At 42.6% G+C, this 22699-nt stretch overlaps 1 protein-coding gene across 2 annotated transcripts in view; it reads right to left on the bottom strand.

Moving 5' to 3' along the window:
• Positions 1 to 22699, bottom strand: part of MAK16 (MAK16 homolog) — a 1440501-nt gene that overhangs the window by 62139 nt on the left and 1355663 nt on the right. For both annotated transcript variants that reach the window (XM_044083006.1, XM_044083007.1), the window contains 2 exons: positions 18103 to 18177; positions 5735 to 5836 (listed from right to left, as the gene is read on the bottom strand). In XM_044083006.1, coding sequence (XP_043938941.1) covers positions 5735 to 5836; positions 18103 to 18177 — 177 coding nt within the window. The remainder of the gene's footprint in view (positions 1 to 5734; positions 5837 to 18102; positions 18178 to 22699) is intronic.

Raw genomic sequence — 22699 nt, 5'->3', positions numbered from 1 at the left:
TGATGGTGCAGTAGGGCCGCAGGTACAGGTGTGGCTCTAGACGCCAAGCTGGATGCGGCTATGTGACTTTGCAGATCCCTTCACAAATTCTCCCTTGATGGGTCAGCTTTGTTTGGCCCTCAAGTGAAGGAAACTTTGACCAGGTGTGAGCAGGACGGCAAGACTCTTTCTGCCGTAGGAGTCCGTTTTTCCACCCCTTCTAGACCTTACCCCAAAGGACAGAAAGGTGGCAAAATGTGGTTCCAATCCCAAGGAGTCACGCCCGGATTCCGTGGTCAATTTACCCCTAGAGGCAGAGGGGTAACAACAACAGACGCCCGCTAGAGGCAGAGGGGTCCAAAACCAGGGAAACAGAGAACCTCTCTGACAAGCCCTTTCAGCATCCCTGAGATGTTGCCCGACTGTCCCTCCTTAGAGGCAGTCGGGGGAAGATTATCACTGTACCCAGAAGCCTGGCATTCCCTCACTCAAGACAAATGGGTACAGTCGATCATATCCAAGGGTTACATAATTCTTCGAGGAAAGTCCTTCCCTCAAATTCCCTTCCAGATGTACCACCCGGTCTAAGGGAAATTGCAGAGTTAGAAGTTTCAAAACTACTGCAAAAGAGAGCCATTCAGCCAGTTACAACAGACCATTCAGAGCCCGGAATCTACTCAAGGTTCTTTTTGGTCCCCAAAAAGACGGGAGACTGGAGACCAATATTGGATCTCAGCAGACTCAACAAGTCTGTGAGGAAGACAAGATTCCGAATGGTCACTCTTCAGTCAATTCTGCCCTTCTTACAGAAGGACAACTGGATGTGCTCAATAGATCTTCAGGATGCGCATTATCACATCAAAATTCACAGACGCCCAGGAGATTTCTCCGCTGGGGTCCAGTCATTTCCAGTTCAGAGCCCTGCCCTTTGGTCTCACTACAGCCCCAGAGTGTTCACCAAATGTATGGCAGTGGTCACGGCTCACCTGAGTCAAGGATTCCAGGTGTTTCCGTGATCTCGACGACTGGCTCTCAGCCACCACCAGGCATCAGCTTATTCAAGCCAGGGATTACACAATAAAGCTTTGTACTCTTTTGGGCATCTCGATAAACTTGAAAAATCATCCTTATCGCCCTGCCAGTCTATTACTTTCATAGGCAAACTTAAACACTGTTCGGATGTCAGCTACCCTTACAGATCAAAGAGTTTCAGACATTCAAAGTCATGTCAGGATCATTCTAGCCAACCAGAAAGTACAGGCCAGAATGGTTTTAAAGGTATTAGGCCTCATGGCTGCGGCCATTACTCTTCTTCCCCTGGCTCGCTTCTACATGCGCCTTCTTCAGTGGATGCTGTTCACACAGTGGTCGTACCAACAACTTCCAATGCGTCACCAGATTCTGGTGACACAGACTTGCAAAGATTATCTTGCTTTGTGGATCACATCTCCTCAGATTCACTAAGGCAGACACTTTGTACCCCCATCCCCGATAGCCACTGTCACCACGGATGCCTCCCTGATCGGGTGGGGGGTCATTATCAGGGCAGGATGGTTCATGGGACGTGGCAGCCGTTCAAGTACCACCTGCACATAAATGTCCTGGAGATGAGAGCGGTGCTTTTAACGTTGCAAGCCCTCAACGACTTTCTTCCCGTAGGGACAATTGCAGTCCACACAGACAACATGTCTGTAGTTTGGTATATCAACAAACAGGGCGGAACCAAGTCCTACCCCTTGTGTCGAAGCCAGACTATGGCAATGGGCGATCTCCTCTCATCGGTTTCTGGTAGCAACGCATATCCCTGGGAAAACCAACATTGTGGCGGACAGATTGAGCAGAGCTATTCTCATGCCTCACGAGTGGTCTCTCAAGCAATCTATAGCGGAAGAGATTTTTCTGGAATGGGGTGCGTCCATGTTGCGATCTTTTGCTACTCCCCAAAACAGCAAATGCCCAGACTTCTCTCTCTTCCTCTTCCAGGCCATCCCCAGAGACGCCTGACCCAGGATTGGCCCCAGGGACTCTTTATGCCTTCCCTCCTTTTCCTCTGATCCTCAAGTTATCCAGAAAGCTACCGCTTTGAGAGCCAAATTGATTCTCATTGCCCTTACTGGCCTCGCCCAAGTTTGGTTCCCGTTTCTCCATCGTCACCTTTTGGTGCAGCCGTGGCATCTGGACCCAGTGCCAGATCTTCTGACTCACCAATCCGGTCAGCTGCACCGGTCTATCCTCTCTCTCAACCTCACAGCATGGTTGCTCCACTTCCTTCCTTAGCCAGGCTTCCTTCTCTAACCCAGTTAGAGACATCATAGTAGCTTTTAAAATCCTCTACCAGGAGGATTTATGCAAGCAAATGGAAACGTTTCTCTTATTGGGCTAAGGCCAAGAGTATTGATCCTTTCACTGCCCCTGTTCAGGCAATCCTGGACTTCTTAGCAGAGATTTTTCATGCAGGCTCCTCTTCTTCCACAGTCAGAGTTCAATTGGCTGCTATCTCGAACTTTCATGTCGGGATCGCAGATCACAATATTATGTCCCATAGGCTCTGCAGGGCCTTTTTGAAAGGAATTTTCCTACTCAAGCCTCCAATCAGGAATCCTCCTCCTCAATGGGATCTAAATTTAGTGCTGACATCCTTGATTCTTCCCCTTGAGCCAGCTGTTTCTTGTTCCTGAAATTTCTTTCTTGGAAAACTTTATTTCTAGTGGCTATTACATCGGCTAGGAGGGTGTCTGAACTTCATGCTCTATCGGTTCGACCCCCGTATTTGGTTTTTCACAAAGACAGAGTATCATTGAGAACTAATCCGACCTTTCTGCCTAAGGTTCAAAACCAATTTGAATCACTCCATTGATCTCCCTGTATTCTTCCCAAACTATTCAGACAGAGCCGAACAAAAACTACATTATCTTGATGTCCACCGTCAACTCAGATATTATTAATTTAGGAAATCTGATCAACTTTTTGTTTCCTATGCGGATAATAAGAAAGGCCTTCCTGTTTCTAAAGTGACCTTGTCTAGATGGCTTTCTTCGGTCATCTCTGAAATTTATCTGCTCAGGGGGAAACAGCTGTGCTCAAAACCTAAAGCACATTCATCTAGGAGCTTAGCTACTTCTACAGCCTTTCAAGCTAGACTTCCTTTAGACACTATTTGTGCAGTGGCCACTTGGGCCACTCCTCATACGTTTGTTTCCCACTACAAATTGGACTTGGCCTCCAGGGACAGAGCCAGTTTTGGCTCTACAGTCCTCAAGAGTCTGTTCCATTGAGCCACCCAGGATAGAGGTGCTAGGGGCGACTGTCCCATCAGAATGAAGGATTGACAACTTAACATTAGTTATGTACCTACCATAACGCTCCATGTTAGTTGTCTTCTCTCCTTCTTTCTTCCTCCCTCCTTCCCCCAGGCCTGGACAGACCTTTTCTAGAATTTATTATGCTGAAGACCATTCAGACCTGGTCCTTCTTCCATCCTGTAGTTTCTTCCTTTTGGAAGTGTTTTTATGCTTGGTGTTATTGCCCTTTGTCATCAAACGAGATCTGGGTACTTACCGCCTTGCATCATGGGATATGGGGCTGCCTCGAGCTGGTAAAAGTGACTCTCGAGCTTAGCTAGTGCCGAGTCGGAGCCGAGGATCGGCTCCGAACCCATCAAGCAAGAAAGAAGGCGAGAGAAGACAACTAACATGGAACGTTATGGTAGGTACATAACTTCTTATTCTCATCTATTGTGACACCTGGAAGTTTAGTCTGGCTAGTGGGCTTTTGGTTCCATCTGAGGATAGGATTGTGAGAGGGGATTGACCAGGTCTGGATAGTTTGTTTCTGAAGACAATAATCTTAGTTTTGTTTGGGTTAAGTATGAGTTGGTGCTCTGAGAGGTATTTTTCTATGTCCTGAAAGGAGGTTTGCATTTTTATTTGAAGTTCTTGCGGCAAGGGGGCAGAGCATTAAGTGTGGAGTCACTGGTGTACTGGACAATGTGGGCCAGTTGAGTTGCTGAGCTGAGGTTGTTAGTAAATATGATACAAAGGAGGGGACCAAGAATGGAGCCTTGGGGTACACCGACTGAGATGGTGTGTAAGGGGAAGAGACTGTTTGCCCATTTAGTAGCGTGCTGATGACTGGAAAGATAACTATGAAACCAGGTTAGGGATGCAGTAGTGAGGCCATAAGATGAAGGTTTGTCTAGAAGTAGTTGGTGAGAAACAGTGTCAAAGTCTTTGGACATATCTAGAAAGACAGAAGAGACAGAGTGACAACTTCATTTAGGAAATGATTAATGGTGTTGGGGAAAGATATTAGAGCTGTGCTAGTACTATGCTTGGGACAAAAGCCGTGCTGAGAGCTAGATAGCAGGGTGTGACTAAGAAGGTGTAGGAGTTGTTTGTGGATGCATCTTTCTAAGATTTTTGTGAAGGGGGAGAGGATGGCTATGGGACGGTAGTTGGTTATTTCCCTGGAGGGACCACCTTTGTGGAGGGGGAATGATGTGTGATGCTTTCCAGAGAAGAGGGATGTACTTTTCTGTAATGGAATGATTGATCAAGACAGATATGGGGTAGGCGATAAAAGGTGCCGCAATCTTTAAAAGTTCATTAGGAAGTTGGTCAGCAGCAAGGCAACAGGGTTTTAGTCTGGTTAGGAGTTTTTTTTTATGTAGCCAGTTTGAATGGGATTAAAAGTGAGGGGGTTGGGGTTGTCTAGGGTAGGAGTGTGAATAGTAAGTGGCTGTTTGTCCTGGGTACCTAGTAGAGTGGTTATGGAATTAATAAAGTGGGAGTTGATTTGAGTAGCTATAGGGTCACTGTTGTTAGAAGAGACATGGGCATGTGTTGGGGTATGACTGGGGCCATGGAGATAGTTAATGCTTTTCCAGAATTTTTGGGGGTTGTTGAGATGTTTTTGTTGACTGGTTTGGAAGTAGTTTTGTTTGTCCTTTTTGATTTGTTCCTTAGCTAAATTCTGAAGCTGTTTATATGCTAAGAGGTTGGACGAATCTTTGGTAGTCCAGAAAGCTGACCATGCTCTATCGCTATGTTTAAGTAGCAGTTTGTTGTCATTTGATAGCCAAGGTAGTTGCTTAGCTCTTTGGCGTACCTTTCTAGTGGGAGCAAGTATATTATGGTAGGTGTTAAAGTACTGGACAGTCAGATCAAGTTGGAGGTGTTTAAGTGGTGTCCAGTCACATTGTTGAAATAATAGGTTAAAGGTAGAGGGGGTGAAATGTTTTGTACTACGGATGTATTTGTAGGAGAGGTTACTCTGAGTGTGAACGCACTTTCTGAAAAGAAAGGTCAGAGAATGCTCACTAAGGGAGTTTGGCAGGCAACCCACTAGGTATTGTAGGACACAGACACACACACACACACACACACACACACAAACACTTCTATATGCACATATAGATTTTCCCCAATGACTCACTATGTCTGTGTGTCTTTCTCTCTCTGTATAATTTACCAGGGAGGATGCACAAACTTTACACAGCTAGCTCCCCAACCTGGAAAAAAAACTAGAGAACAAAGCTCAGTGATGCAACAATGCTAATCACTTGAAACTCCCAAGTCTGTCCTAATTGATTAGGAAAAATATTTAGTACAGTTGAACAATTAGAGCAATGTATTTTCCACATTATTTTGTTTAAGTACAACACTTAAAAAAGAGGTATGCTTTTATATACCTGCTAATGACAGACATGATGGGTAAAGCACTTTTGTTTTGAAGATGTTGAAACAAAACTACCCACCTTGTCTTTCTCCTCCTCCTCAGATTCAGATTCACTTTCAGCATCCTGCTGCTGTAAAGCTTTATCAAAGGCATGAATAGGGAAGTTGTAGATGTCACCATACTGCAAAAGTAAAAAGTGCATGTTAGCGGTGAGAACAGCTGTAAAGAGTATAATGAAACAATCATCAGATCTATACATCTCTAGTGCACACAATGTCATAATCATTATTAATGCTCATGTCCTACCACTGATAAGCCCAAGCATGCCTCAAGGCTCTCTACTGTAAAAGAATGCTGAACTGTCTACAATGTGCTTTGTGAATTATGACACATGCAAAGAGACAGGTTACCTCTGCATATTTCCAAAATTTGTCTTTCAGAATACTATTTGTAAAGGGAAAGTGCTGCTGTCTCTTCAACTCCCCCCCCCCCCCAAGAACAAGGCAGGGTTTAACAGGAGTTCCAGCTCCTCTCAGTTTTTCAAAAATGTTAACTGAATTATTTTAATGTTTCTCTAAATATCCTTCTGACAAGTGGCAATCCAATCAGTAATCCGCAGTTATGCTAAGGAGGTCTTATTTATACAGACTTTGCTTCATGTTACAGTGTTCTTAATTACCCCAAGGCTTACTGCTAGCTTTACTAGCTTCACAGTCTCACATTCTTCTCCAGGCAGTAGAGTTAAAGCTCATAAGGTCCAAACACCAAAATTCTGTTGTCTAAGGAATACTGTTAATGGACTCCAAAGAAAAATGTTCAGAAAGTGCAAATGTGTGAACATTCTCAGCAAAGCCTGATGACAATCAAGCCTCCTTCCAGCACTTGTATCTAGAAAAGAGGACAGAGTTGTACTGGGGGGGTGCTCATTCAGGCAGCCTTAAGGTTTGCTCTGTAGTGTAGCTGGAATCCTGGTAATGACATTTTAACAGCCTAACTCCTCCTTTTTGGCAGAGGGGACAAGTGATCGGTATCACTGTGGAGGCTCACAATGGTTTCCCCACACAGGTGTGTGTACACACAGACACACAGACTCACACACACAAACACAGACTCTCTCTCACACACACACAAACACAGACTCTCACACACACAAACACAGACTCTCACACACACACACACACACACACACACACACACACACACACAGACTCACACACACACACACACAAACTCTCACACACACAGACTCTCACACACACAGACTCTCACACACACAGACTCACACACACACAGACTCACACACACACAGACTCACACACACACAGACTCTCACACACAGACTCACAGACACAGACTCACAGACACAGACTCACAGACACAGACTCACAGACACACACCATGAAAAGCTACTAAATAAATAAAACTAAACTTTGACTAAATATCTACTACAGATGGCTTGGTGAGCCTACCATCTGCCTCCAGACTGTACATATGCATGCCACCCCACAGAGAGACCTACATAGTACATGGCCATCTGTATTCCAACATCCTCCCTTGCTATAGCTGTCAAACTCTCTATCTGCTAATCGAACATAGGTTGCCTAGACTGTGGTCACGGCTTTAATCCTCTACACCACTGCTGCTGGCTTATCAGATCAAATTCTCAATTAGTAAGACCACTACATTAGTATAATTTATTACATGTTAGGGAATTAGCTGCAAGCATGTCCATCCATCCAAGTTGATTTCCAGAATTTTGGATGCCTCCAGAATGAAGCTGGTTTTCACCACAGGCTTCAAATGTCAGTGGGATGCATGATAGCAGCCCATATCATCTTTAGTTCTTTTTTCAGTAAAAGGTACAACCTGCAAATGAGCATGTTATCGCTGGCAGAAGAACCAGGATGTGACTATGTACTTTTTTTTTTCCCTCTGACTAAGCAGCAGAGGCAAGTACAAACACATGCTCCCCATCCGTTTAAGCCCCGCCCTCTTGCTCTTACAAGAAGGTACACAGGTTTTCTAGGAGGCAAAAGTGATTAAGTAACTTCACTACTGCAGAATGTTATCAATCAAACATGCATAGTTATGGTGAGTATATTCACACAAGAGACTATACTTAAAACAGCCACTGCTGCAAAATCACTCATGTTTGGGAAAAGTACAAGATCAGTCTGTCTACTCTCACGACTCTTAGGTAAAGAATTGTGCTCTTGGTACACATGCACAGATGCTTTCTTTGTCCATTGAGACAGAAGACTGCATTTATACCTCCCCCTTCTCTCAAGTGTACTGTTGAAAGCAAGCAAAGGAAAGGCAAATCTCAAGCTAATAAATTCTTTTTCATCAAGGCAATCCTGACCAAGGAGGAAGCCCTGCAGTTGTTAGCACACCACACAATGCTGACTCAGCAAGGGGAAGAAGTGCTTTTCCAGACAGATCTTAAGTGCTTAAAGTAAGCAATATGAAGGGTAGAACCAGATCCTACTCTGAGACAACAATTTTCCTCACAGAAGTGATGCATCTCTTGCAGGCCATAAAGCCCACCACCACCAAGAAGTTTCACCTAGATAAATGGAAAAAAGTTCTCCACCTTGACCTTACACCTTGAGACAGTGACTATGGCGGCTTCTTTTTCAGAAGTCCTGTCTTATTTGACACAGCTCTGTAAAATTGGTCAGGGCTTATGCCTAAGTTAACCCCGTATGAATTCTGTGTTGTCAAGCAGTTTCTAAAAGGAATCTGAATTTTTGTAATATGGAAACTAACTCAGTCTCTTTTTGAACCAGCCTGCACTTTAGCTGTGATGTAATTGCTCATCATGGAACACCTTGTTCTTAGTAGCCATTAGCTCAGCAACAAAAGTTTCAGAACTGCAGGCAGGATCCTCAGTTTTCTATAAACACAGGAAGGTCATCTGGAACCAACCAGTCATTCTTGACTAAAATGACTTCAGAGTTGGTTTTAAATCAAGCTATTAAATTCCACCTCTATTACCCTAGACCACAGAAGAAGATGGAGGGTGCCTACATTTAATGGATCCACAAAGTTGATGCAACTATCATGACAGAAACAAAGGCTTGACAGAAAATGACTAGCTTTTCATATCCTTTATATGAAAGGACGGCACAGTGGCGCAGCAGTAGCATTGTTGCCTAACAGCAAGAGGTTCTCTGGTTTGATTCCCAGCTGGAGTGCCTTCTATGTGGAGTCTGCATTTCCTCCCTGCATTCGTGTGAGTTTCCTCCGGGTGCTCCGGTTTCCTCCCACGTTACAAAGACATGCATCTGGAGCATTTCTCCACAGGCTTCTGCTGAAAACTGGCTTCGTTCCAAGTCGGACTTTTCCAGTTAACAAATGTTAAATAAAGAAACAAGGCAGACTAATATCCAAGAAAATTTTATCTAAGTGGATATCCATCACAGTAAGCTCTTCTAAGGGCATGCCAAACCACATCTCTCGGCAAGGAGGCAGTAAGTACAGTTGCATTTTTTTTTAAACAGGCAAATGAACTTTATAAACTGAATTTACTATCAAGAAGTGGGATGGTTGTAGGATGCTTTACTTCCGCTTCCCTACACCTGTGGCAGAGGTACACTCTTCACACCCAGCAGATTGATGCAGGTCAGTGATTTGCATTTCTGGATGTCCTAACTTCATTCATAAAGGCTAAAAACAAACTTGCTCAGCTGATCTGTCAGGGTGTTATGTACAGAAAAAATGTAGGAGGTCTGTAACTGAAGCCCCTGTTCTGATGTCTGGTCTCTCATTCTTATGACTAGTCTAAGACTAGAAGGAGAGGTTCCTCCTCATAGCTAATGTAGCATACTACAGCAATATTGTCTGTTACAACCTCAGAACCCATGGCCTGCAGTTTGATCTATGGGCAAAGATCAATACGGCATCCATTTGGCATCTGTGTGCATGGTTGTACCTTGATTTCTCTACCTCTCTTGGGTTTTCAGAAGGCCTTCTGGTGGAGTCTGAGGCATCTGTGATCAGAGTCTCAGAACTCTGCAGTCTCACAAATGGCAACCCCAGATTACCCTGCACTTGCTGTGTTCACAGTCTGTAAAGACTACATCAGGTGCAGAACACTTTCCAATCCACACTAAGTAAGCAACCTTAAGGACAGAACCAGATCCTGCTCGGAGACAAAGGCTGCATGTGTTACTCAGACACCATAGATTTTTTGTTACCACTGGATCCATGTGTAGCTTTGGCAAGGGTATGATGAGGATGGACAGAAGCATAACAGAGTACCTTCAGGAAAGACTTTCTTGTCATGTCCATCTTCCATTCCATCCATCTAGTTGACAAAAGAATGCAATAGATGAATTTTTTTTCTGTGGGAGAAAAAAATCTGCTAATGAATTAAATATTTCTAGTGGCTAAGGTAACAGACAAAAAGTATTTCTAGTGTCTAAGGTAAGAGACAATCTGCTGTGCTGACACTTTTATTCAGTAACACTTCCAAAAAGTTAGTTCTGGTGGCAAAGGTAAAACTTGACTTCTAAAGGTTGAAGGAGATTCCTAACATGGTTAGGCAGTACAGTGCATGTATTCAAGGGAACTTCAAAGATCTCCTGGGATCTGACCCGATGGTGGCACTTATCCAGACAAAGATAAATACAGATTCTCCTAAGTATTGTTAAATTTACTTTTCTCTCCACACAGCTGGTGGAGCATTTGATGAATAATCTTATAAGTAATTTAATTTCTCCAAGTCTACTTGGTTTCTAATACTAACAGAGTAGTGGACCCTATTCTTAAAGTCAAAGTGTGATTAAAGTTCACAAGGTTAGTATTGTTTCAGTCTTTGATGTTAGCCAAAAGTGTGTTTTTCAGCATCCGCAATGTGCCTCGAACAGACTCTTTCTGCAATTCATACAGAGTTACATGTAACATTAGCACATCTAAATAAGGCTGCTAAATTCTTTTTACAAGATCCATTGCTCCTACTACTACTGGAACTGTTTTGGGTATCCTTATTCCACATTGCCCTAGTCTCTGCCTGCAAAATCTGTTATTTTATGACTTTTGTGCCTCTCGCTATGTTAGACATAGTAATAACTGGGTGAAGGAATTTCAGTGATCAATTCTACTTTTGTCTTCTTTTCATGAACTACTATATCTGGTTATCTTGCATCTATTTTTTGAACTGTTAATAATGGGTGATCCCATGTGATATAAACTTTGTGATATAAACTTTGCTATTTTCTATAATGCTTTGTGGCTCATGTTTCAAATGCTTCTCAGCTACTTCAATATTATAATATTTGCACAATCCCCAATGCAATAGTCTCGCCGCATTATTACGCCTTTCAGTATACAGGCCTTCTGCCATTAGTGTATCACACCCAGCAACAAGATGTGTGACATTTCTGTTTTACAAAATCTGCATTTGTCTATTTCTCAGACATGTTCAATGTGCTTTATAAACCAAGGAGTACGTAGTCGAATATCCTGGGCCTCCAACATTAACTTTTTGTCCTTTGACATAAATTCACCTTATCTTAACCACTCCTGTGTTAAATCCTGATTGACAAAGTTGTTCCAGGAGTTTTCTGTACCTGCAACTGTACTTATGCATTTTCCACATTTTTTGCCTTTTCATCTGATCCTTCACCTTATATTCTTTCATTTCTTGGCACATTCATTTGCTGCCCAACTACTTCTGGTTTGATTTCCATTCCTGCTTGACACCAATATGCTTCTGCTAAACTAAGCAGGGAAGTCATCTTAGACTTATTCTCATGTTTTAAAACTTTCACTATGAGGTCAGCAGATACATTTATAGCCCTATGACTGCAAACCCATACATATAATCAATTTGAGGAGGCCCATACCTCCTTCAGAACGGGGAATACAGAAGCAGTAGAAAAGCATATTTAGTAAGGATGTAAACTGTTACTGCTACCTCCTTGGTATAAATATTAGGAACTGGCCTGTGCTCCTTGTGGACAGGATGTGAAAGTGGTCATGTCCAAGGCCAGCATCCTCTAGAAGTAGGGAAGGAAACATTCTGTAAAATTAACATTCTGAGCTCCTTTACTATGACAACTTTGCTTACAATGAAGAAATCCAGGATAGCTCTTCAAAGGCCATCTGTTTTGGGTACATGGAAAAGCTCAGAGCAGACCTATTTTCCATATTTTCATGAAGACACCCTTTCTATGGCTCCTACTTTCAAAGCAGTTGCTCCAAGATTAGCAGTGCTAGTTAAACCTGGCTTTGAAGCTGCAGTGGCCTGCATGAAAATGGAGAAGGACTTCGAATTCTATTCTGACACAGGATAAAATCACCTCTCTTACACACCAGTTCTTTGGACAGGTTTAAACATTGTTCTTTTAAGTGATCAAGTTCCCCTGCTATGAGGAGGGGACGGTATGGTCAATACATAGTCAATATAAGGAAGGGCCCTTGCTGGATAGGGGAAAAAACATTTCCTCGTACCCCTAACCCTGCAATTCTGCCCGAGCGAAATTCTTCTCTATTCACTCATTTCAAAGGTCCTCCTTTACTTAAACCTTTCCTTCCTAAACTGTTTTCTGTAAATGGGCTAACAATTAGCAAGGGTATTCCTACTGTATTTTGCACTGGAAGAATGAAATAACTGCTCATCTATGTGTTTTTTTATCTAAGTGTTTTTTTTTATACTTTTTCTCCAATTTCTTGTGAATAGAGTACAAACCAATATACTGCCCAGAGGCTCATTTATGGTCCAAACAACACAGATTCTGCCCATTCAATGTCCAACACCTTACAAAACAAACATACTTTAAATCCCAAAACTGATTACCACAACATAACTCTTAAATGAGTTCCCTGTAAATGAACACACTGATCTACTTTCTTCTGTGTCTCAAACAAAAACCCTTTATAACCACACTCATTCCCTAAGCTGCAGATACACTATCAAAATAGCACTTTATCAACTAAGATCACAGGCCAATAGCACTGTTGTAGTCGCTGCATCCTTTAAATCTGCCAATTATGCATCCTCAGTCGAAACAACAACCTCAGACTCACTTCCAAATTAAATTTGTAACAACATGGGTATACAGCAAATTAAGGGGGAAAGTACTTATTTACCAAGGAACAGTAGCCACGTGCACCTGTTCCAATCATTCAATAACCTGTAATAATGCAACCCCCCCTGCATACCTATCACTGTCATCTAACCCACTACAGTCATCTAACCCACTACAGTGACATCCTGTATACCATCTCCTTTCTTCTTATCTTGCTACCCCGTTCCCCTGTAAACAGCAAGATCAGTACACACCATCAAATGTAATACTCCCTGTAACTAGACTATGGCTCAGAGCTACACATATCGGGACACTGTGCATGGTTTTAGAATTAGTGTCATATCACTGCACTGATAAAGGAAATCCTCATTTCCTATGCTGTGTGTTTAAAAAAAAAACATGTTTTTTTTCATTATTGTTGTGAACTTTCCTACCGCCATACTCAGTTTGTTAACTGTTATTTACTCAAGTATTTTGAAATGCCAATCTTCCTTCTCTCTTAGCACTATTTTACTCTATGCCTATAACTACAATGGGTCCATTTTGGATTAGAGTAATAGTATCATAGGTGATTACTAGGCAAACAGTCCTGAGGGCCTTTTTAAGCTTGGCCATGCTTTTCCAAATGTATCTGACATGATTTAATACCCCTGGATAATTTTAAGGCTAGGACAATGGGTGGTCAAACATTTACAGGCTGCCTCTATCCATAAGAGGCTTAAGTGGCATGCCAGGGAAGTTAATTTCTAATTCGCCATCCAGTGGTCCAAGTTTCACATGAATTTCATTGGTGAGTAACTGCTTCACGTGGATGGGAAACCTGTTTCAGAGGAGGTTTAGTCTCAGAGAGAAATACCTGTTCCTCCAACATGTCCTACCTATATTGTACACAAGGTTTAAGTCCCTCAGCTGGATATTTCTAATACTACATGTTTAGCAGATGTGCAGCACGTCCAACAGAGCGGGAAAAAATGTTTTGCAGGCCAGGCATAGATTGCTTTGCAGCAGTCTGTAGGAGACGGACTACAGGGACAGGGATTTGGGGTGGTCTGTGTAGGACATGTTGATCATGCCCTATATTAGTTTTGTGAGGAACTTCTGTGGATGCCCCAGTTGTTCCAAATGCCTGGTCACATGTACACGAAGTGTGAGTTGTACTGGTCTGATGAGGACATCCTTGGACCTAGATGCTATACCCCTGCTAGGTTGTGCACCACAGAATGATTTTCTTACCACTGTAGATACAGGATGACGAAAGGCCAAATTACTGTGTACACATGTTCTCAAATTCAGGACTACTGGGTCTACGGGTCTGCATCAGCAAACCGAAACACGATATACCCGAACACCTCCACATCGACACATAATGATCGAACTACAAAAAGTACGAACGGCCACATCAGCGAATTTTTTTTTCCCAGGGGAAAAACTGATTGGCCGTGGTCGGGAACTTGCCCTTTTCTCCACTGTAGAGCGATCTTGGAGTTGGTATATTTAGTTAGGGGGCATGGGAGCCAAAGCCCCCCTCTTTCGTAGGGTCTAACAGTGTGTTTGGGTTTTGGTCGGCTCAGCAAGTGGCCATTCGTAGTTTTCGTTGTACAATGTTAATGTGTCGATGATTACGTGTTCAGATATGTCACGTTTCGATTTGGTGATACAGACCCGGGTCTACTGTTAGGACTATTATCAATGCGGTAATTTAGTGGAGTGTCTGTCTTTCCAAAGGGCACCCTCATGCATTTCCCTGCATTGAGTTTTACACCATGGTTCTGGCATCTGCAAACGTAGTCAGTCACAGACCCCTGACATTGGCCTGGACTTCAGAGAAGTAGATGCCAAAATGGAGACACCTCAGCACCAAACCCTGAGGGACTTCACTAGTGGCTGGTCTCTGTGTGGAAGTAGGACCCAAGAAGTTAGGATAGGGCAGGCTATCTGTGAGACAGCTAGCTATCCACTTGGAGACATGGGTTTATGCCCAATTTTGTGAGTTTATATACAATGTCTGAATGAGGTGGTGTGTCAAATGCTTCGGCTAGTGGGTAGAGTGCACTATTTTGTCCTCATCCATGGCTTTAGTGACCTTTTCAAAGAAATCCACCAGGTTAAGTAAACATGACCTGCCCTTAATGAAACCGAACTGGGATGGATCCAATGTCTTTAGGTTTCCCATGTCATAGTTTATCAATTCCATGATAATTCTTTCCATGACTTTGCATAAAAGACCTGCGAAACTTATGGGTCTGTAGATGCCTAGGTCTTCAGATGGACCCTTTGTGCGGAGGAATAACAGGTCCTCCACTTGCTTGGCACAAAGCCTGTCAGGAATCTACGGCAGAGGAGTGACTCTAGTGTACTAGACAGGTCATGTTTCATCCTATTAAACAGGCATCCTGGGACATTACTGGGGCCAACTAATGCAGTGATCCAGGTTTTAGAGAGTGCATTCAGAACCTGCTCCCAGTGACAGTTGGGGGAGTTATGCTTAATGGTACGTCCTGAGGGGTTACGGGGGGGGGGCATTAAAACTGGAGCTACATTTGTCAGGATATGCTATGTATGAGTGGCGTTACTGCCAATCTGCTTGGTATTTTCAGCATTAGTAAGTAAAAGCCTTGCCTCCAGTGACACTGTGCAGCTACAAATAAATAAATACAATAATTAAATAAAACAAAAGTGCACTTTGCAATCTGCTCTTTAATAAAGTAACTTTAGTCCAAAAAACAGGGGCTGGGTCAGGCATCTGTGAAAGGGACATTCTTGAGACTGACAACCTGCCCCACTAGACATACTGCCAGTGGTCCACGAGACCACTGCTTTTTACAAACTAATGTAACCCTTGGCCCTTTTCCTGAACAAGCTGATTTTTGAATGACAAAAGCAGGGATATCTGAAGAATAGTGGTCGCCATTGTAGAAAGGGGACTGGTGTCTGCCTGTGATCCCCAGAAAATACTAGGTGTGACCTTGTCTTTAAAGAGGTACAGACAGGTAGGGATGCAGTACAAACAGCCAACAGGACAGGTGGCAGACCACTCTGCTCCTCATCTAGAGTCAGAAGCCTTAGGCCATTACAAGACTGGTAGTGTTGCAATGGCCAGTGGTTCGCTGCCTGCAGAATAGTCTTTTATGTGCTTGGGATCCTTACCTGAACCTCTAGCTGGGGGAGTGCAAGGCACCTTTTGTACAGCCAGACGTTTTTATGTTTAAAGCCTGAGTCTATGACTTACAAGCATCAGGTGCTGACTGTGACCCAGATGGAAAGAACTAAATCAGTAAGCAAAAGAAGCTGGACTTGCATACCTAATGCTAGCTCAAGTATTCCTCAGAAAGGCAGCAGTGGTCCAGTTGGCTGTTCACCATCAGTGAGCTCAAACCTGCACGTGATCAGGACACAGCCAGAACTAGTATGTGACCCTGGTGCTTCCAGGATTATGATGGTAGCTCTCTCTGCATGTATGTGTGTGGGAATGCACAAGTACAGTTGGGAATATCGGGGGTCCTTGCTGTGGTACAAATGTTTACACATCTACCAGGTATGCTAAGCAGGGAAGAGAGATGTGTAGTACCCTGGCCTGGGGACAATTAGTACCTGTAAATCAAAAGTGTACAACCCTGGTATGGGAAGACCTTCAAGCTGCTGGAAGAAAGACACCCTCATTCAGTAGCACACAGAAGACTGGAGACTGGCTGGGGAAGTACTCCTCCATAGCTGTCTAGATGACAGCTCCTACTGGCAGTCTATTCCTCAATGAAGAAATTGAGCTCTGCACTGAATGTCAATGGACTCAAGAACTAGTGGATGGGGCTGATGGCCAGCATGTATGGAGGGAAAAAAGGAATCAGGAAAAAATGCTTTTTATTGTCAAGAACATCCACAGGAAAATTTCATATTAAGGAGAAAAGTGTCTAATGGACAAGATCTGATGGTGGTGTTCTAAGCAAAACATGGAAAGAGGTAGTACTTTACAAGAATATGTCTCCCACAGCCCAGGCACACACTGGTCATCTTTGCTGGGTAGGTCACGGGTCATGGAACAACACCTCCAACACACACAGAAAATATGCATAATCCCAGAGGCAATTTATTTCATTGTGAGACATAAAGGCATAGACACAGTGTGCTTATATCCCAAAGTTGACTGACAGTGCACTCATACCTTTGCAGAAAAAAATTACAATCAGTTCAGGTGTAGCAGAAGTTAATCTCCACATAGGAATGATTACTTAAATATAACATGCCCTGAAAGACTACCTTCAAAGTAACTTGCTGAACCAGTAGACAAACAGCTCATACATCAAGTATATTACTATTCAAAAGCTCTTTTGGAAGGAAGTGTATTTAGGGATGCATCCTAGTACTGTTTACTATTTGTATGTAGAAAATGGTTTCATCAAATGTTATAGTAATTAATATCCATCACATCTACTCATGAACAAGTCCAGTTACATCAGCACGCAAAGCCTTACTATAAGATGAGCAGCAGTGTTCTTCCAAAAAAAATTCTGCATTAAAAATGTGTATACTGTTTGTGATGTCACTACAGTGACAATAACCACAGCTTACTCCCTTCATTTCTTAACATAATGAACGGAGTCTGAGAATGTCAGTGGCTATGGGACTTGTTGGGACGAGAATGATTCAACATCCAATAGGCAAGCTTGTCAATGATCAGATACAGGCCCCTAGGACAATAACAGTCAGGATGGTGGTGGTAGTGCACCAATTGGCAAGCCTGTCAATGATCAGATACAGGCCCCTAGGACAATAACAGTCAGGATGGTGGTGGTAGTGCACCAATTGGCAAGCCTGTCAATGATCAGATACAGGCCCCTAGGACAATAACAGTCAGGATGGTGGTGGTAGTGCAGAAGGAAGTCTTTGTGGGAGTGAGACTTAGTAAACACACAGCGAGTGAGCAGAAACATCCGTCATTAATCTGCAGCAAAATGTACAACAAATGTAACTAGTGTTTGGTTCCTCAGTCCAAGCTGTAACAATGAAAATCTTGGGACAAGGAGCCAAGGATACTTACTACAGAGAAGAAAAATTCCTAGGAAAATCACACTCAGTGAGGAGATCCATGCAAGGGCAAGTCAAAGTGAATGAATTATTAGAATAACTGGACAAGCTGGATTTCAAGAACAGTTTATTCTTTTTTGGTATTTATGTTGTTAACTGCTAGCAGTCCTTCAGACTGACAACTGTTGATAAATCAACTGTCTAACCAGCTGTACATACAAGGCCCTTAAACTGATAAAAATTCTCAGCACATACTCACAACAAGGCACCCTGTACAAAGAACCCTGATGTTTTTAACCGAAAATCTTGTCCCACATTACAAGTTAATTGTATTCAGCTGTAGCACTTGCTCTCTTTTAATGTATGCATTCCTAAAGATTGGTAAGCTTACCGTTCCTTCTTTCAGTCTCTCCAGCAACTCCTTTTCTATAGCGTTATCCAGCTGGGCAGCAATCAGGGCCTTTTCCTGTATACAAAAAAAAATCCATTTAATAACCTAGCAAATCTTACTGAAGCATTTATATGCAGAACAGATCAAACTTATCCCCAAAAATGTATATGGCAACCTCCTGAAGACCAACTCTGTCATCAAACAATGCAGTAGTATGAAAAACATCAGTCTTCCTCTTTCATAAGCACATTAATGCAATACACAGGTACCATAAAAAAACTCTTGAGTCACAAAATTAAAAAGATATACAAGAGAACAAAAAAGTTAGTATTTAGCATTCAAAAATTACCCTAGTGATAAAGTAAGGATTAAATAACACAGAGAAACTAATCAGTTTTCTTAGCAAACATTTTAGATATATGAATTCAATGTGGTCTCGGATGTTGAAAATAATAACCAAGTATTTTAACTGCTTCAGAAAATGAAAAATAAGAAAAAAAAGTGTTTGCATGTATTAGGAACCACTAGTTAATGTTGCCATTTTCACTGCTGACAAATGTCTTTATTGGTGTTATTTGTGCTTTACTCAAATATAATAAAGATTTTTGAAGAAGAAAAAAAAAAGTGCGAAAGAAACATGATATTTCAACAATGACATGATCAACCTGTTTGCAATTTCTCCAAATCTTTTGTGTTTCTAATACCATGATGGGAATGGACCCCTCTCCTAAATCAAAATACGATTAAAGTTCATGAAATTGGTATTGTTTCAATCTTTGATGTCAGCCAAAAGTGCTCTTTACAGCACCTGCAATGTGCCCAGTAATGACTCCTTCGGCAATTCGTATGGAGCTACATGTATTGGTAACGTATCTAAATATGACTGCAGATTATTTTTTATAAGACCTGTTGCACCTACTACTACTACTGGAAATGTCTGGGTATCTTTCTTCCACATTGCTCTCATTTCTGCCTGCAGACACTGATATTTTATGACTTTGTCTCGCTTTGTATGCAAGACACTGTAGTCACTAGGTGTGGTGATTTCAGTGATCAATGCTACTTTTGTCTTCTTTTCATGGACAACTATATCCAGTTTTCTAGCATCTATCGTTTGAACTGTTGGTAATGGGTGATCCCATGTGATGTACTTCATCATTTTATATGATGCTTTGTGGCTCATGTTTCCAGTGTTTTTCAGCCAGTTCAGTGCCATAATGTTCGTACAATCCCCAGTGCAACAGTCTTGCCACATTATTACGCCTTTCAGTATACAGTCCTTCTGCCATTACTATGTCACAACCACCAACGAGATGTGCTACGGTTTCCAATTCAGTTTTACAAAACCTACATTTCTCGGTTTCTCCCACATGTTTAATAGACTTTGTAAACTAGCGGGTAAATAACCCACTATCCTGGGCCGCCAATATAAATCTTGGTTTGAATTTGCCTCTCTTGAACCATTCCTGTGTTTGTTCCTGATCAACATGAGGTTCTTCCAGAAGTTTTCTACACTTGCAACTATATTTATGCATTTCCCACATTTCTTGCCTTCTCATCTGGTCCTTCACCTTATATTCTTTCGTTTTTTTGGCATATTCAGTTGCTGCCTGATTTTTATCTACTTCTGGTTTTATTTCCAATTCCTGCTTGATGGTGATACGCTTCTGCTAGATTAAGCAGAGAAGTCATCTTAGATTTATTCTCCTCATGTTTCAAAACTTTCACTATGTTTGGGTCTTGTGAGGACAGCAGATGTGTGGAGTCCCATGACTGCAGATCTATACATGTAATCAATTTCAAGGAGGCCCATCCCTCCTTCGGAACGTGGAATATATTATCTTGGTATGCATTGAGTTTTATAAATCATTTGGTGAGCATAAAGCATCCTTCTTGTTTTCCTGTCTAATCTATCCAACACGTTTTGGGGCCAGTCAATCACTCAAAAACTGTAAGTTAGGACAGGAAAAGCAAGTTTGGGTTATAGCCTGGATTTTGTTCCTAGGTGTCAATGCTGTTATAAGGATTAAATTTAAGTCTTCTCAAGTATTCCTTACAAGTTTTATTCACATTTGTTCATGTTTTATTGTTGACCCTTCATCAATTCCCAAATATTTATACACTCCCTCTTGCTCACGTTCTTTTATATCACATTCTTGTCCCAAACGGATGTTTTCCTGGTGCTGCAGTTTTCCAGCTTTAAAGGTTCTTTTGCACATTTATCAAGAACAAATGACATTCTTATATGATCTGAAAAAGTTTTGACAACTTGCAGTTGTGCTTTCTGTTTCTCAACTGATAAGCTATACAGTTTTAAATAATCAACAAAGAGAAGATGAGAAGTCTTTACACTTTGTTGTTTTCTAGGAGACACATTATAGCCATGGCCTAAGCTGTTAAGTAGACAGCATAATGGGTTAAAGGCAAGGCAGAATAGCAGCGGTGACGGAGAGTCACCCTGGAACATCCCCCTTTGAATTTTTATCCCTGGGATAATAGTTTGTCCTTTATCATCTACAAGAATGCATGGATCATGCTATCCCAAACAAAACCAAGACTCACTCCTTCAAGAAAAGGAAACAGGTCTGGTGGACCCCTGCCATAAACAAGCTATACAATAGACAGAGGAAACTAGTAGAGAAAAAAGTAAAATCCCAAGAAGGGAAGACATCCCTGATCTGTATCAGCAAGAAACTACGTTCCCTCATAAAATCATCCAAGGCTAGCTTCGAAAAAAAAAATTGCCATGGACTCCAAAGATAAACACAAGACATTCTTTAGCTATGTCAAGAATCTAAGTGGCAATTCTCAGATCTGGAGTTAATGCAGAATGGCACAAAATACACTGAACCGACTGATATAGCCAACATCCTGGCAGACAGGTTCAGTGCAAACTTCACCCACAAAAGGGCCCATAACTATACCAGAAGAATGTAGTGCCCCTGAAATCACAGACACTCAGGTTAAAACAGCCCTCTCCAAAGCCAAAAACACAGAATCAATGGGACTGGATGGTGTCCCAGGCTGCGTCCTACACGAGCTCAAAGATGAACCAAACCATCACCTAAACACACTGTTTAAACTCTGCCTCTCCACAGGCTACGTGCCCACAGAGTGACGCACAGCAACGGTTATTCTGCTCCACAAAGGTGAAACCACAACGGACGCCGGGAACTATCGCCCTATAAGCCTGACTAGCTTGGTCTGCAAAGCTATGGAGTGCATCATCATGGATCTCATTAACAGAGACATTGGGAAACCTCCAAACACTGGACCCTAACCAGTTCGGCTTTGTTAAGGGAAGATCATGCCTCCTAAACCTGGTGGACTTCTTTGAGACAGTTACCAAGGCTATAGACGAGGGAAGGTGGTCCACACAGCCTACCTAGACCTCACAAAGGCATCCGACACCATTCCCCACTCAGGTATTATAGACGAGCTCACCAGCCTGAACATAAACCTGTACGTCACGAGATGGGTTGCCAAATGGCTCAAGGACAGAACCCCATATGGTAAGAGTTGCAGGAGCTAGGTCTGACTCTAAACCCGGTTACAAGTGGCATTCCCTAGGGCTCAGTCCTAGGACCCCTCCTGTTCGGCATATATTTCTCAGAGGTACAGGCAAGCACAGGAGGACTATGGCTGACCAAGTTCGCAGATGACTGCAAACTAGGGGCTGTAATTGACTCTCTGGCTGACACAGACATCCTCCAAAAGGGTCTCACTGAGACAGACACCTGCTGTCAAAACCATGGTCTCATGCTAAATGCCAAAAAGTGCATAGTCATCCCCTTTGAAAAAAACAAAGTACCCACAAACTACCACATAGGTGGTAGCCCCCTAAATACAGAAGATGTAATAAGGGATCTGGGGGCCCAAGCAGACAGTAACCTCTCCTTTGATAATCACATTGCCAAAGTGCTTAGAAAATCCTTCTATGTGGCCCATCTAATCACAAAAGGGTTTGCATCCAGATCGAAAGAGGTCATTGGGCTCCTCTACACATCACTCATCAGACCCATCAGAGTACAATGCCCCATTTGGGATGCATCTTGCAAGACACCTGCAATAACTGGAAAGACCACAGAAGTACCTCACCACGAGGATCACTGGCCTCAAGCAGATGTCCTATGCAGCTCGACTGAAGAAACTCCAGTTGTACTCGGTTGCATACCGCCTACTCAGAGGTGATCTCTGCCTGACATACAAGGCCATGTGCAACCCAGAATTGATGGACATGCTCCACCTAAAGAAAACCATATCCCCTCGAGCCACACGCTCCAGGGATCTCAACCTCACCACAACAATAAATAGGACGTGCTGGAGGGATAGATTCTTGTCCCAGAGACTTCCCATGCTCTGGAACAAGATTCCAATCTACATTAGGCAGAGCTCCTCACTAACCCCCTTCAAGAGAAACCTTGACGAATGGATGGTAAACAGAAAGTTTACCCCAGGGATCACTTCAATGGCTCTGCTGGACAGAGGCACAGGGAACTAGCCAATCTAAGGGGGTGGCGAAAACCAACACATTCCGGCTAGGCTTGTAAACGCCTTTGGGCAGATAGCCTAGTACCTACCTACGAACCTATAATCA

Source organism: Protopterus annectens, chromosome 9.part0 (genome assembly GCF_019279795.1).
Source record: "Protopterus annectens isolate FY-2018-M chromosome 9.part0, PAN1.0, whole genome shotgun sequence".
NCBI classification, from domain to species: Eukaryota; Metazoa; Chordata; order Ceratodontiformes; family Protopteridae; genus Protopterus; species Protopterus annectens.
This window is presented reverse-complemented; position numbering and strand designations above follow the sequence as displayed.